Source organism: Neofelis nebulosa, chromosome 7, assembly GCF_028018385.1.
Source record: "Neofelis nebulosa isolate mNeoNeb1 chromosome 7, mNeoNeb1.pri, whole genome shotgun sequence".
Classification (NCBI taxonomy): domain Eukaryota; kingdom Metazoa; phylum Chordata; class Mammalia; order Carnivora; family Felidae; genus Neofelis; species Neofelis nebulosa.
In genome coordinates this window covers 53,016,232-53,031,409 of record NC_080788.1, presented here as the reverse complement: position 1 = coordinate 53,031,409, position 15,178 = coordinate 53,016,232, and the positions used below count along the sequence as shown (strand labels likewise).

At 42.3% G+C, this 15,178-nt stretch overlaps 1 protein-coding gene across 1 annotated transcript; it reads right to left on the bottom strand.

The window, feature by feature from the left end:
- Nucleotides 1-2,618: 2,618 nt before the first annotated feature.
- LOC131516560 (RNA polymerase-associated protein LEO1-like) lies at nt 2,619-14,697 on the bottom strand. The gene is made up of 7 exons (XM_058737716.1): nt 14,602-14,697; nt 13,912-13,996; nt 12,257-12,351; nt 11,373-11,507; nt 9,370-9,505; nt 8,313-8,472; nt 2,619-3,330 (listed from the first exon to the last, which is right to left on the bottom strand). The coding sequence occupies exons 2-6, from the start codon at nt 13,924-13,926 to the stop codon at nt 8,314-8,316; spliced, it is 540 nt and encodes a 179-aa protein (XP_058593699.1). The 5' UTR covers nt 13,927-13,996; nt 14,602-14,697; the 3' UTR covers nt 2,619-3,330; nt 8,313.
- Nucleotides 14,698-15,178: the final 481 nt, after the last annotated feature.

The window sequence follows — 15,178 nt, the reverse complement described above, 5'->3', positions numbered from 1 at the left end:
ATGATTAACATATAACTTCGTATTACTTTCAGATACACAACATGATTTATGTATATATTGCAAAATATGTACCCCAAGTTTAGTTAACATCCGTCACCTCATATCGTTTTAACGAAATTATTTTTCCTTGTGATGTGAACTATTAAGATCTAGTCTCTTAGCAACTTTGAGATACGCAGTACTGTACTGTCACCTGCAGGCACCATGCTGCACATTCCATCCTCCAGACCTACTCATCTTATAACTGGGAGTTTGTAGCTTTCACCACCTTCACCCATCCTCCACCTCCTACCCCCACGCCCTGGCAACCACCAGGCGATTGTTTCTCTGAGTTCAGTTTTTTTAGATAGTCCTATAAATGAGATCATATGGTATTTTCTCTGCCTTAGTTAGCATAATGCCCGTAATACTATTCAAAAGCGAAGTGGCTGCAACTAAAGACCTGGCACCCACGAGAACCAAACATGTGGACGTACCGGAACAACTGTTGCTCTCAAAGCTGTGAACTCTTGGGTCTAACCATCTTTAGAAGCGCCTTCCATCAGCTCTCGCTGAGCATTCATGTTTTTCGGTCATTCTCACCACAAGACTTACTTACCAAAGAAACTTCACTATTTTTAAATTGAGAAGATGTATTGATAAGCAACGATTTTTATATTCTTATATCATTTTAATTTGGTCTTATATTCTTCTGCATTATAATTCCACTTAAGTCTGATACTCCAATATTACTGATATTAAATATACTGATAAATATTACAAAATATTAAACTTGGCTAATAGTCAAGTTTCTTTTGAAAACTGTACTGTAGGCATTTAGAACTTAGACTTCATACTGAAATAATTTCAATAAAGTTTATCAAATATTCTATACACTTGGACTGTGTGAAAAAAATCCCTTCAGTTCCTATGTCCTAAAGTTCATTTCTTACATGCCTTTTCAGAAACAAGCTTATTATTTTCCCAGTTATTCTATCCCACTCTATTAAACCATAAACTGTCAATACTTGACCATTTCTAACCATAAAAATAGTAATTTCATGTGCTTGAAATACCATCAGTTCTCAGTCTGGTCTGTCCATAAAAGTGAATTGACTTGACAAATGTGAAGAAACAGGGTCCTATGATACATCACATTTTGGACCTGATGGGAGCCAATTCTAATAAACTACAGATTATTTTTACAGCAAAGACCTTAATTACCAGTCACCCAAATCTACCAAGCAAAAGAGGAAATCAATGAAATGTGTTGTAAAGGGTTTGAGGAATCTTCTAGGGGTAAGTGGCAAATTAACATTTTCAGAGCTCTGGAAACTTTGCGAACGAGCACCGTCCCCTTACATCTTTAATATTGGCTGGCCTTGGGAGAATGGCCTTTGGGCTCATTTTCTCCTGCAGGAGGTCTTGCTGCCTGTCCTCTCGGCTAGGTAAGGAGGCTCGGGCACTTGCCCTGGCAGGTGACTCAGCTCCCGTGAGTCTGAGTGGCCATGGAGAGACAGTGCCCTTAGGCCTAGCGCAGTGGCCTCTGCTCTTTTAGGGACCAAATAGTGAGGGCGGCCGATCACTCGTGGGTCCAAAATCACCAAACATCTTTTGTCCTTCAAATGTGAAGCTTTCCTTTATATCTCCAAGGATTGAGGGTCTAGAGATCCCAGCCCTGGGCCTGTTTGCAGACTTAGCAGAGCCTCGGGGCCAACTCTTGTGAGAAGTAGCTGGCCTTAGGATTAAACCGTGCTGGTGCTTAGTGTTCTGAATGAGTCTCTAATACGTTTTTTAAAATACATCCAATTAGTATCAACTTGTGGAGTTAGAGAAATAAAAACTATGTAAATCATGAAGGATTTACATGGTCAAGTCCAAATCCCACTGAGTTGAGGAGACGGACTTTAGAAAGTCAAGTAACTTGCCCAAGATAAGACCTTTGGCTTGTTCATTCAGTAAATACTTATCAGGTACCCATTATATTCCACCTGGTGTGCCAGTCACAAAGCCAGGAGTCAAATCTAGTATTTTGTTTCCCACTGCTCTTTTCTCTAAATTTTATGGTGACTGTTTATCTCAGGTATTTTGGGTGTCTTTCTCCAGAAGGCCACTAATGTATCTGCTTAACCTCGTGATTGTTCCATATAAAAGCTCATGACCCTTCTCTCAAAAATGCTTATTTTTTTACTTGGGAGGAAAAAGCTTTGGATAGAGGTCTCAAAATTCTTTCAACCCCACCTTTCAGGTCCAAAATGGAAATAAGAGTACCCACCTTTCACGTTGTTCTGAGGACTAGAACTGGTAGGACCAGTTCAGCACTAGGCAAAGCACCCAGTGTCCAATGAGCCCTCCGATGCTGTACCTGCTCTGACAAGATCCAGGGCGAGGTGGTCAGTGGCGGTGCCATGCTGGTGGAGATGACAAAGCACAGAAGAGGCCTGAACACAGCTAGGCAGGACAGGAGGACATATGGGAAGATGCGATACCTGACCCGAACCTAAGCCCACCTCTGGGCCCAGCCAGGAGGATGAGGTGGGGCAGAGCAGCTGAAATGCACAAAAACCTAAGACCCAGAGCAAACAGTTACCAAAACAAGTTTCTTCCTTGGGAAAAATGGATCTTCTAAAGTCACAGGCTTGCTTTTGAACATTTTTTATTCACAACTAGGATTATGCAAAAGCAACTCGATTTATCATTTCAATCAAAACAAGTCATTTAATCATTGCTTTAAAACAAACTGTTGATGGGGCACCTGGGTGGCTCAGTGAAGCGTCTGACCTCAGCTTGTTGTGATTTTGTGGTTCATGAGTTTGAGCTCCCCGTTAGGCTCTGTGCGGACAGCTTGGAGCCTGGAGCCTGCTTCCTGCTTCAGAGTCTGTGTCTCCCTCTCTCTCTGCCCCTCCCTTGCTCATGCTCTGTCTCTCCCAAAAATAAACCTTAAAAAATTTATTAAAAAAATAAACTGTGGAAAATAATATGCAGCTGACAATGTTGGGGTTAGGGGTGCCCAAACCCTGCACAGTCGAAAATCCAAATACAACTTTTGACCCCCAGAAACTTACCTACTAATAGCCTACTCTTTACCAGAAGCCTTATTGATAACAATACATATCTTGCATGTTTAATGTATTATATACTATGCTCATAATAAAGTAAGCGAAAGAAAATGCTATTAAGAAAGCTACAAGGAAGAGAAAATACATTATATCAAAAAAACGTGTGTAAATGGACCAGCGCAGTTCAGATCTGTGTTCAAGGGTCAACTGTACACAATGAGCACACACTTCATACTTGAGTCATGTTCTTCCTCTTTAACCTCTGCTCTTCTTTTTCTGGAGGGCTCACCTCCTAAACAGATACGAGATAAGATGTAAAATTCAGTATCAAACATTTCCAGAAATTTTGTCCAAAGTAGTTCTCAGGTATCGTCAACAAAATACTAGCAAACTGGATTCAGCAAACTGAATCCAACAATACATTTAAAAAATAGGGACACCTGGGTGGCTCGGTCGGTTAAGCATCTGACTTCAGCTCAGATCATGATCTCGCAGTCTGTGAGTTCGAGCCCACGTTGGGCTCTGTGCTGACAGCTCAGAGTCCAGAGCTTGCTTTGGATTCTGTGTCTCCCTTTCTCTCTGTCCTTCCCCAGCTCACATTCTGTCTCTCAAAAATAAACAAACATTGGAGCGCCTGGGTGGCTCAGTCGGTTAAATGCCTGACTTCAGCTCAGGTCCCCAAATCAGGCTCTGTGCTAATAGCTCAGAGCCTGGAGCCTGCTTCACATTCTGTGTCTCCCTCTCTCTCTGTTCCTCCCCTGCTCACACTCTGTCTCTCTCTCTCTCTCAAAAATAAAGATTAAAATATTTTTAAAATTTTTAATAAAAATAAAAAATAAAATCATTCACTAAACCATGACCAAGTGGGATTTATTCCTGGGTTGCAAGGGTGGTATGCTGCAGTATTTGCAATTTAATATAGCACATCAATAAGAAAAGGATAAGAATCATATGATCATTTCAATAGATGCAGAAAAAGCATCTGACAAAGCACAACATCCATATTCATGGTAAAAGCCTTCAGTAAAATGGGTTTAGAGGGAACATACCTCAACATAATAAAGGCCATCTATGAAAAACCTACAGCTAACATCATCCTTAATGGGGAAAAACTGAGCGCCTTTCCTCTAAGGTCAGGAACAAGACAAAGATGTCCACTCTCACCACTTTTATTTAACACAGTACTCTAAGTCCTAGCCATAGTAATTCGACAACATAAATAAAAGGCAACCAAATCAGGAAAAGGTGAATGTTTCACTATTTGCAGATGACACGAAATTGTATATAGAAAACCCAAGGGACATCTGGGTGGCTTTGTCGTTTGATCGTCCAACTTCGGCTCAGGTCATGATCTCACAGATTGTGAGTCTGAGCCCCGCAACGGGCTCACTGCTGTCAGCACAGAGCCCGCTTTGGATCCTCTGTCCCCCTCTTTTGCTGCCCCTCCCCAATTTACACTCTCCCTCAAAACTAAATACACATTACAAAACCTGAAAGACTCCACCAAAAAACTACTAGAACTGATACGTGAGTTCAGCAATGTCACAGGATACAAAATCAATGTACAGAAATCTGTTGCGTTTCTAAACAGCAATAATGAAGCAGGAGAAAGATTAAAACAACCCCATTTACAACTGTACTCAAAATAATGGGATACCTAAGAATAAACCTGACCAAAGAGGTGAATGACCTGTACTCTAAAAACTATAAAACACGGATGAAAGAGAACACAAAGGGAAAGACATTTCATGCTCATATACTGGAAGAAGAAATACTGTTAAAATGTCTATACCACCCAAAGCAATCTAAATCTTTAATGCAATCTCTATCAAAATACCAACAGCATTTTTCACAGAACCAGAACAATCGTAAAAGTGTATGGAGCCACAAAGGACCCAGAAGCCAAAGCAATCTTGAAAAAGAAAAACAAATCTGGAGGTATCATAATTCCAGACTTCAAGTTATATAGCTGTAGTAATCAAAACAGTATGTACTGGCACAAAAATAGACACACAGATCAAAAGAACAGAATAGAAAACCCAGAGATAAACCCCTAAGTATACGGTCACTTAGTCTTCAACAAGGCATGAAAAAATACCCAGTGGAAAAAAGTCTCTTCAAAAAATGGCGTTGGGAAAACTGAATAGCCACATGCAAAAGAATGAAATTGGACCACCTTCTCACACCATACACAAAAGTGAATTCAAAACGGATTAAAGACCTAAATATGAGACCTGAAACCATAAAAATCCTGGAAGACAGCACAGGCAGTAATTTCTCTGACATCCACCACAGCAACTTTTTTCTAGATAGGTCCTCTGAGGCCAGAGAAACAACAGCAAAAATAAACTATTGGGACTACATCAAAATAAAAAAAGCTGCACAATGAAGGAAACAACAAAACAAAAAGGCAAACTACAGAATGGGAGATGATATTTGCAAATAACACATCTGATAAAGAGTATCCAAAATATATAAAGAATTTATAAAATTCAATACCAAAAAACCCAAAAAATCCAATTAAAAATGGGGAGAGGACATGAACAGACTTTTCTCCAAAGGAGACCTACAGATGGCCAACAGACATGAAAAGATACTCATCATCATTAATCATCAGGGAAATGCAAATCAAAAGGACTATGAGATATCACCTCATACCTGTAGAATGACTAAAATCAGAAACATAAAAAACAAGTTCTGGCAAGGATGTGGACAAAAAGGAACCCTCTTGCACTGTGAATGGGATTGCAAACTGGTGCAGCCACTGTGGAAAACAATACAGAGGTTCCTCAAAAAGTTAAGAACAGAATTACCCTATGATCCAGCAATTGCACTACTGGGTATTTACCCAAGAATACAAAAACAGTAATTCAAAGGGATACATGCACCCTGATGTTTATAGCAGTATTACATACAATAGCCAAGATAGGGAAGCAGCCCCCCAAGTGTCCATCGCTAGAAGAATGGATAAAGAATATGTGGTATATACAATGGAATATTATTCAGCATAAAAATGAATGAAATCTTGCCATTTGCAATGTCATGGACAGAGCTAGAGAGTATAATGCTAAGTGAAACAAATCAGAGAGAGATAAACACCATATTTCACTCATGTAAAACTTAAGAAACAAATGAACAAAGAGGGGGGGGAAAAGAAACCAAGAAACAGATTCTTAACTCTAGAGAACAAACTGAGGGGAGGTGGGAGGTAGGTGATGGGGATTAAGGAGGGCACTCACTGTGATGAGCACTGGGTGTCACACGGAAGTGTCGAATCACTATATTGTACATCTGAAACTAACGTAACACTATGTTAACTAACTGGAATTAAAATAAAAATTTCAAAAAAAAGTAGTCTTGAGCTGATGGGGGAGCCAGTCCTTCATATTAGAAGGTGACCGCCCAGCAGCGACCCATCTCCACAGACACTGTCTCCAGCTGGTCAGGCCATACGAACCCCGGGCTGCCCCCGGGCAGTGGTCAGGGCAGGAGGGACACTCCCTCCTCACTCTGTACTGACATTCCAATCATACTACTTGAAATATGTTTTCCTGCTTCCTCAACATTTCACTTTCCCTATCTAAAAGTATTTTAAAGCCTATGGATTTTTAAAAATGACTGCTTGCATTTTATGTGCTTTCTCAGTATGCTTTTAAAGTTTTAAATCTATTTTTTACATGAAAAACAAATGCTTCCCTTGGACAGGTGACCAGCGCTTAACTGACATGCTCAACATTTGTGTTACTGAAATGTTTACTCCCACCTGTGATTCCAGACCCGGAGTGAAGCATGTTAAGTGTTCAGAAAACAGTGAATTAATTAATATGGCATATGGGCAGGGGCACCTGGCTGGCTCAGTCGGTTAAGCATCCGACTTCAGCTCAGGTCATGATCTCACAGTTCATGAGTTTAAGGCCCACACTGGGCTTTGTGCTGACAGCTCAGAGCCTGGAGCCTGCTTCAGATTCTGTGTCTCCCTCGCTTTCTGCCCCTCCCCCACTCACATTCTGTCTCTCCTTCAAAAATAAACATTAAAAAAAATTTTTTTAATATGGCATATGGGCAATAATTCCCATTTTGCCCTTATATATTTACTTGGTAAATATGATTCCCTTGTATATTTAAGACTGAAAATTTATTTGTACTTATAAGTAGAAACGGAAATAATTAAAGGGAAAATATTTTAATAACATGGAAATGGAATAATCCTCAACTACTCATACACCCAAACAATAAGAACGCCCAGTTACCATGATGAACATGATGGACGTCTTGCTCTACCACACAGAGCTATTGGTCCCTCTCCCATTGAGTGTGGTGGCGACTCAGGGCCCCACACATTTCCTCACAGGCCTTTCTATCTACCTAGAACGCCTGCCTGGTCGGTGTTTACACAAGCTAACACTTTCTTCACCACCAGTGAGGGATCTTCTTCTCTGAGCAGTCTTCCGACATGCACCTGATCATAGGGGTCAGACCCTCCTGTGGGTCACTCCTGGTCCTGTCACTATATTAATCTCCCAGAGTCTCAGTGAAGTATACAAACATCTGTCTGTGCCCCAGGGCTGTGAGCAAATTTTTAGTCCAGGAGTTGGCTCCTGGGTTCAGGACAAACCCCCTTAGAATTGAACAAATTTGGTTCTATCTCATCACTGGTGACCTTCCTTGCTCTCAGTAATCTTTGAGCCTTTTCTTCTTCTGATCCCCATCACTGTCTGAAAAATAGATTCTAGCTCATTCCTCTGAAAGCAAAGGAACTCCAACTCCAGACGTGGGAATGAACTTCAAAGATGAAGACCTGTTTATTCCTGAGCTTTTCTTCTGAATATTGTTGCTTCCCACTTACATTTTCCCTTGAAGAGCCAACATTTTTAAAGTTTTGATGAGAAAAAGTGTATATAACTTGCAGACATGCTGAAATGACAGATATGAGAGGTTTTTTTCTCAGATTCATCACTTTTAAACACCCAAAAGGTTTTATGATCACATCAAAAAACTACAATGTTTAAATAAAGGGTCAATTATATGAGCAGCAAACTCTTTATTACACATTTTCCCTCCATAAGAACAAGAATTATTTAATTGATTTTTTTATTTTGGGGGTGCCTTACCTTCCCAGCTAAGCTTTTCTGTGGGAAAGTGACCCTAACAAACACAAAATAAAAACAAAAGGCCTTTGTACCGTTTTCCTAAGTAACAGCAGGAGAGAGAGTAAAAGGCCATCAGTCTCTGTGGCCCTCAGATGAGGAAATGTTACCTCCATGCCCAGCTTACCTCAAAGGTCCCCTTGGTTATGGTTTTTCACGGCTTTGATGCCTTCCTCTTCCTCATGGACACTATTGGGGTCCTGGGAGGGGACACCCAGCCCCTGCTGGTTCTGCCCCTCCCACAGATGGACTGTCTGCTGAGTAGAAGCCCTCAAACGTTCCTTTTTCTGTAAAGAAGCAAATCAACCATTTAACTTAAAAATATGAACTACCTCTGTGCTCACTTGGACCTACGTTTACTACAATTCTTGTCTTTAGAATATAGTTGTCTCCATTCCACACCTGTTACCACACACAGCGATCACTCTCTTTACTTCTAAGGCGTGAAGGTAACACAAGGTGAAGAGGCCAAGGGCTCTCTCGCACCAGCGGCCGATCAGAACTGGCACAGGCACGGCCCTGGGAGCTGCAGCGTCCCCTTGTGCTGCCCGTCAGTCAGAGTCTGGAGAGCAGCAACCAGCCTGAAGAACCTCATCCTTGCCCAGTGGACGCCTGAGGGCGGCCGTTTCTGTTAATCCCTGAGACAGACAACCCAACTTGCTCAGGCTCCATCAAACTACAACGGTGCTCAGATATTCCTGTCAGGGCCCCTCACCCCAGAGAGCTCCCCGTCGCTCCTGATGACAGGATGGGGAGGTACTGGCAGGGGAGGGTCCCTGAGCCCCAAAGTAGAACTTTCACACCCTTCACACCCTTCTCTGCCTGGCGATCCACACACTGGTGTTCACAAGACAGAGCCTAGTTGAGTGAGTCAGGAATGTCCTTTTGACCTTCCCAGCACTTCATATCTCACAAAGTTTTATGATACCTGTCATAAAACCTGTCAGATTTCTCCCTGAAATCTCATGAACTGGAGAGAGAACACCTGAGTGTCTGATTTGCTACATCTCACCAGAAGCCACTGATATTACTAGGGTTAACCACACACTTAGGTTTAAGTTGGCTCCCTGATAACTATAAGAAATAAAATGGTTGTGGCAATACAAAATTGTGAATTAATATTCTGGAGAGTAAGCCTGTAATACCCCCCAAAAAAATCCCAGCATAGAGCTTAGCAAACATACCTTAATCATTTCAGTGCGCTGGCACTCAGGATCACAACCAGCCATTGGTAAGATTCTAATCTTCTGCGTCCTTGAGCATCTATTAGCAAGCAGCAGGGTCATCTTTCTATGTGTGACACTGTCTGTAGAGTGAGGTCTGCTGGGAGATGGACAAGAATGCCCCACTGTTGACTAAGAACATCGCAGGTGATCAAACCGAGAGCACAAACAGCTGTGACGATGACCCCTTCCCCTTTAGCAGATGAAGGACACTGGGCCTCGGATCCTGGCGCTCTGAGGCTTCCTCCTTCTCTTGTTCCTCCCTCTGTCCCTTCTCCGGGGGGGATGCTGAGGGGCTGAAGCACCAAGTGGAGAAAAAAGGAGAGCAGGCGGCAGGGTCAAGGGCTTTTACAAAGAAATCCCCGATGACAAGCAGAAAGAGAAGGGATGTGAAATCTCAGGTCTGTGAGGATGGTGCAGAGGCCACAAGTCCTGACTCAAGAACTAAAAGTCTCTTTATCTGAAATACAATTAGAAGGAAGGGCAAGGCAAGGAGGCCTCACGATAGCCCAGAGGACAGGAACAGCTGGTGCAGAAAACATTCCTGGCTCAAGGGAGGCAGATTGGTGGTGCATCAGAAAGAAAGAATGATCCTTAGGAGAGTCTCTGAGGTTGTCGAGAGATGGGACATAAAGAGTGTGGAACACGGGGCACAACGGGGAAAAAAGCACGCTGCAGAATTGTTTGTCTTTTACACCACTGGAGAAAAGCTCATTAAGAGGTTGGATCCGAACAACGTTTATTATGCCAGGTCTCCACACTGCATGCCATCTAATGTATCATTTGACTTAACTGACACACCATTCTGTGAAGTAGATATTATCTCCAATTTACAGATAAGGACACTAAAAATTAGTGAGATTGAGACTCTTCTTCAAGCTTGCACAGAAGTCAGACACTGTTAATGTCTAAACCTCAGTGCTGTTAATCTTTAAAACAGAGCAACAGATTTGAGTATAATTTACATATCATAAAAGTCACTCATTTTAATACACAAGTAAATAACTTTTTAGAAAGTTAATACACAAGTAAATAAACAAGTAAATACACAAGTAAATAAACTTTTTAGAAAAAAATTGTTAATGTTTGTTTATTTTTGAGAGAGCAAGCGCGCGCGAGAGAGACAGCGCGAGCGAGCGGGGGAGGGGCAGAGAGAGAGGGAGACACAGAATCTGAAGCAGGCTCCAGCCTCTAAGCTGAGCCCAATGGGGGATGGGGCGGGGCGCTGGAAGCCATGAACCCTGAACCCAGAGATCATGACCTGAGCCGAAGTCGGTGCTTAACCAACTGAGGCACACAGGCACCGCGTAAACGACTTTTTAAATTACAACTGGTGTAACCATTACAACAATCCGATTTTAGGACATTTCCGTGACCCCAAGAAAGAAACCCTGGGCGCACTGTTCATCTGTTAAGTGCCCCACTTCAAGGAGAGCTGCAAGACGGACAACAGCGCTGTAACCTTCAGAGGCAAGATGCGCGAAGGAGCGAAGGAGGAAAAGCGCCCAACAAGGCAGCCGCAGCACAGGGGTGCAGCGCCTATCCTCTTGGGGTCAGGCCGCAGCCTGTCCAGCCCCTCCCCCGCCTCTGCCGCGTGCACACGCCAATGACACGCTCACTATCGGCCCGCCTCCCAGCTGTGTTCCTCTCACGGGAAAGGGCACTGACCCGCGGACCTGCGTAGACCAGTCCTCTAAGCCTCCTACCGGGTGCACTGACCAAGGTGAATTCATTTACTGGTCTCCCGGCTTACATACTGGTCTCGTGGTGGTTTCGATAGCATGAACTGGCTCCCTGAGAAACAGCAACTTGTAGCAAAAGTGAAAAAACAGCATGGGAACCGAGCACGTCCCCTGGTGAGCTGCACCCCGAAATTATGTCAGGGCTGAGTCAGGCCTTCTGCACGGCCTCTTGGCCTGGCTGCTCTTTAACAGCCAGTACCAACACGTCAGTATGAAGGTTACCTGAAGGTGAGCTTGGCTTTGAAGACGGCTTGTCCCTGTAGACCTGTGTCTTCTCGAACGAACAGGTGGTTGTAATTGCCCTGCAGGGGGGCCTTGTAGACATCAAACACTTCATTGCCCAGATGCAGGGAAAGGCTGGAAAGGAGACACCGGTCAGTGCTAGGGTGGACATGTAACGAATCCTACAATTCCCATTCTCCCCTATAGGCTTTACTTAAAATGCTGTGCAACTGTGTACTGAACTCGTGAGAAAAACAGAGATGCCGTAAATAACTCATGCCCTTTTATTTTTTTTTAATTTTTTTAAATGTTTTTATTTATTTTTGAGACAGAGAGAGTCAGAGCATGAGCAGGGGAGGGGCAGAGAGAGAGGGAGACACAGAATCTGAAGCAGGCTCCAGGCTCTGTGCTGTCAGCACAGAGCCCAACGCGGGGCTTGAACTCACGGACTATGAGATCATGACCTGAGCCAAAGCCAGATGCGTAACCGACTGACCCACCCAGGCGCCCCAACTTATGCCCTTTTAAAGCAAAAGGTGGTAAAACTCCTTCTCTTTCCCATTTGAGACATAATAGTTTTGTCACTTTCCCAATCTCTACCATTTCATTAGTGAAACAGAAACATTTTTTCCAAAATACCAATTTATACTGTCCAGTAGCACCTGGCGCATGGGAGCGAGCATTGGGCGCTCACTCGGATAAGGCAGATACCATGAATCTCTGATCACATCTTGGGCCCATTTCTAAAGTGTCCTCCCAAAGGCCTAGATTTTGTTAATTCTTTAGTGACAGAGGACCCCAAAGTAAGGTCCCACATGGAGAACTCCACGCCTCCCAGGCCTCCCTCCAGGTCTGTCAATGCTCTTCAGGCGTTAAGGGCTCACCTTCCATCTGACCACTTGACTATCCGAGTATTGCTTTCTTTAATTTCATTTCCTTCCTCATCCCGGCGTTTCCTCCATCTTATAGTATTTTCCACCTGGTTCAAAATACAAGGGCATTACAAAACCAGTGTAACTCAACTGCATGTTCTTCATTTCCTCAAGTGACTTATAATCATGTGCCAAGAATTCGTATGTAGTGATAAAAGAAGCTTCCAAAATAGCTGATGAAGAAACACTGAAACACTCCTACTACGAATACCTAGAGATATTGGTTAAACTAACCATTTTGTTTAAATCTTTCCTAAGCTTGGGGCTCCCAGGTGGCTCAGTTGGTTAAGAGTCAGACTTCAGCTCAGGTCATGGTCTTGTGGTTTGTGGGTTCAAGCCCCATGTTGGGCTCTGTGCAGACAAGCTCAGAGCCTGGAGTCGGCTTCAGATTCTGTGTCTCCCTCTCTCTCTGCCCTCCCCTGCTTGTGCTCTCTCTCTCTCTCAAAAATAAAAATAAAAATAAAAAAATTTTTTAATCTTTCCTAAGCTCTAGTTTATAACAGTGGAGGTAAAAGCCAAGGACAATGCAGGATGGAGGTATTACCAGACACACCAAAAGTTCAAAGAAAGGATGAGGCTTTGGGTCTACATGAGATGGGCAGTTAACATAGAGATCTCTGCCTACTGTTAAGTCCACTTGAAGGGCTATGAACCCAGTGAAGGGAGGACTAGTAAGCCTGGCCTAGTAAGACAAGGAAGCTCTGGGCATTATGTTTAAAAAAAAAAAAAAAAAGTAAATAAAAGAATATACACTTAAGATACTCTTAACAATTAAAACAATTAAGACTTGTGCTTTGCCCTGTTTGTTTTTTGTTTTTTTGGGTTTTTTTAGTTCAAATTTGTCCTACCCATATAGTAGGGAACCCCAAATCATGAAGGTAGCGTAAAAATTGGTTCTGCCTCCGGCAATAGCTCATGACGCCCTGTGTGAGCAGTAGAGTGTACAGCCATCCCAGACCTTCTCAAGAGGAAACATCTCAAGACAAGGCATCTCTTTGTACATAGTCTGAATTTCCAGAAAGAGCCTGAGAGATTTCTATTGTGGGAAGTCTACTGTAACATGTAGAGGCAGTTCCATATACCTATGTTTATACGAAATGAAATAACTAGGGGCACCTGGGTGGCTCAGTCGGTCAAGCGTCCGACTTCAGCTCAGGTCATGATCTCACAGCTCGTGAGTTCGAGCCCCGCATCGGGCTCTGTGCTGACAGCTCAGAGCCTGGAGCCTGCTTCAGATTCTGTGCCTCTCCCTCTCTCTCTGCCCCAACCCACTTGCATTCTGTCTCTGTCTCTCTCAAAAATAAATAAACATTTTTAAAAAATGAACTAACAATTTTCAAGAATTTTTATCTTTACTTCCATTGAAAAATTACAACTGCAAAAAAAAAAAAAAAAAAGGTTAGAAAAGTGACAATTACAGGGACTATGAGGCTATGTAACTTCTCCCCTAAAAACATTCTGAAGAGACATTTCAGACCTTGGTCTGAACAGTTGTTTGTTGACTGAAGAGTAAACATAAAACATCATTTCATAATCTCAAGTCTCAAATAATTATCTCTGTTTTATGAAAAACTTTAAAAAAAAAGGAAACAAGTACAGAATGGTACCTTCAATTTTAACATGGTTCTATCTTCCTCATCAAGCACTTTCACACCTTCAAATTCATCTTCATAATACTGAGGATCAAAAGGTCTAAAAATGGTTTTTTAATCTCAGGTTAGCCATATCTAGTAATGAATATTGTTAATGCTGTAAAATAATAATAATCTTTACAACATGCACCAAGGTGTTTTTAAAAAGTCACAGTAGACAAGTCACTTCATGTAAAACTTCAAGCAAGTATGCAAATTAGTGTACTTTCTTGAAATTTGATTTTAACACATCTGAAATAAAATCCAAATGTGACTAATAATTCGAAGTCTTATTTGAAGAATTACATTTTCTGAAATATAAATAACATATGGTCCATCTTTCACCATTTTTAAAGGAAAGTATCATGTTTAATTGCATAAGAGCTTACACTCACGAGGCTTCATGAAAAATACCCAATACTATGTTGTTGTCCAAGATCATGGTCTTTTCTAGTCACAGTGGCTTTCGCACTGAACATTTATGATTTCTCTAGCAAACTTTCTCAACCTCATTTTTCAGCTTTACACTAGTGAAAAACACCTGCATCATCCTTTCAGATGAGGAATCTCTAATCTTTATGATTAGCCAACTCATAAGAAAAAACACTTATATTCCACTTATTTTTATTTAATATCTTGAAAAAAAACTTTAATCAGTCCTCTTACTTGGATTCTATGCTGAGAAATCTGGGTAGTTTAACAAAGTACAATTCATTCCCCAAATCAGAGTTGACATTGGGGATTTCTATTTCTATTCTGCCTTCAGAAATCGGCTCTTCCTCCTGTTGGTCCTGAGGCACTCCACGTTCTTCCTAAGAGGAGAATCAGAATGTGAGAGCTTGAAGTGAAATCAGAAATGCTCTAGCTGAGGGCACCTGGATGGCTCAGTTGGTTAAGCATCCAATTTCAGCTCAGGTCATGATCTCATGGTGTGTGAGTTCAAGCCCCGTGTTGGGTTCTGTGCTGACAGCTCAGAGCCTGAAGCCTGCTTTGGATTCTGTCTCCCTCTCTCTCTGCCCCTCCCCCTCTTGTGCGTGTGCACATGTGCGTGCATGCTCTCTCTCTCTCTGTCTCTCTCAAAAATAAATGTTAAAAGAATTTTATAAAAAAAATAGAAATGCTCCGGCTCTCCCATACTAGGCAGATGCAGGTGTGACAGGAAGTAAATTCAGGCACCACTTTAGGAATAAAGTAGTCAGTAACCCCTCCAGGTCTCTCCCTAAAATTTCATCCTCTCCGCCAA

Coding starts and splice junctions, on each gene's coding strand:
- LOC131516560 (XM_058737716.1), bottom strand. Junction 11,508..12,256: donor GTCAAGTGGTCAGATGGAAG/GTGAGCCCTTAA, acceptor TCTCCTTTCCAG/CCTTTCCCTGCATCTGGGCA. Junction 8,473..9,369: donor AGCGCACTGAAATGATTAAG/GTATGTTTGCTA, acceptor GCTTCTTTACAG/AAAAAGGAACGTTTGAGGGC.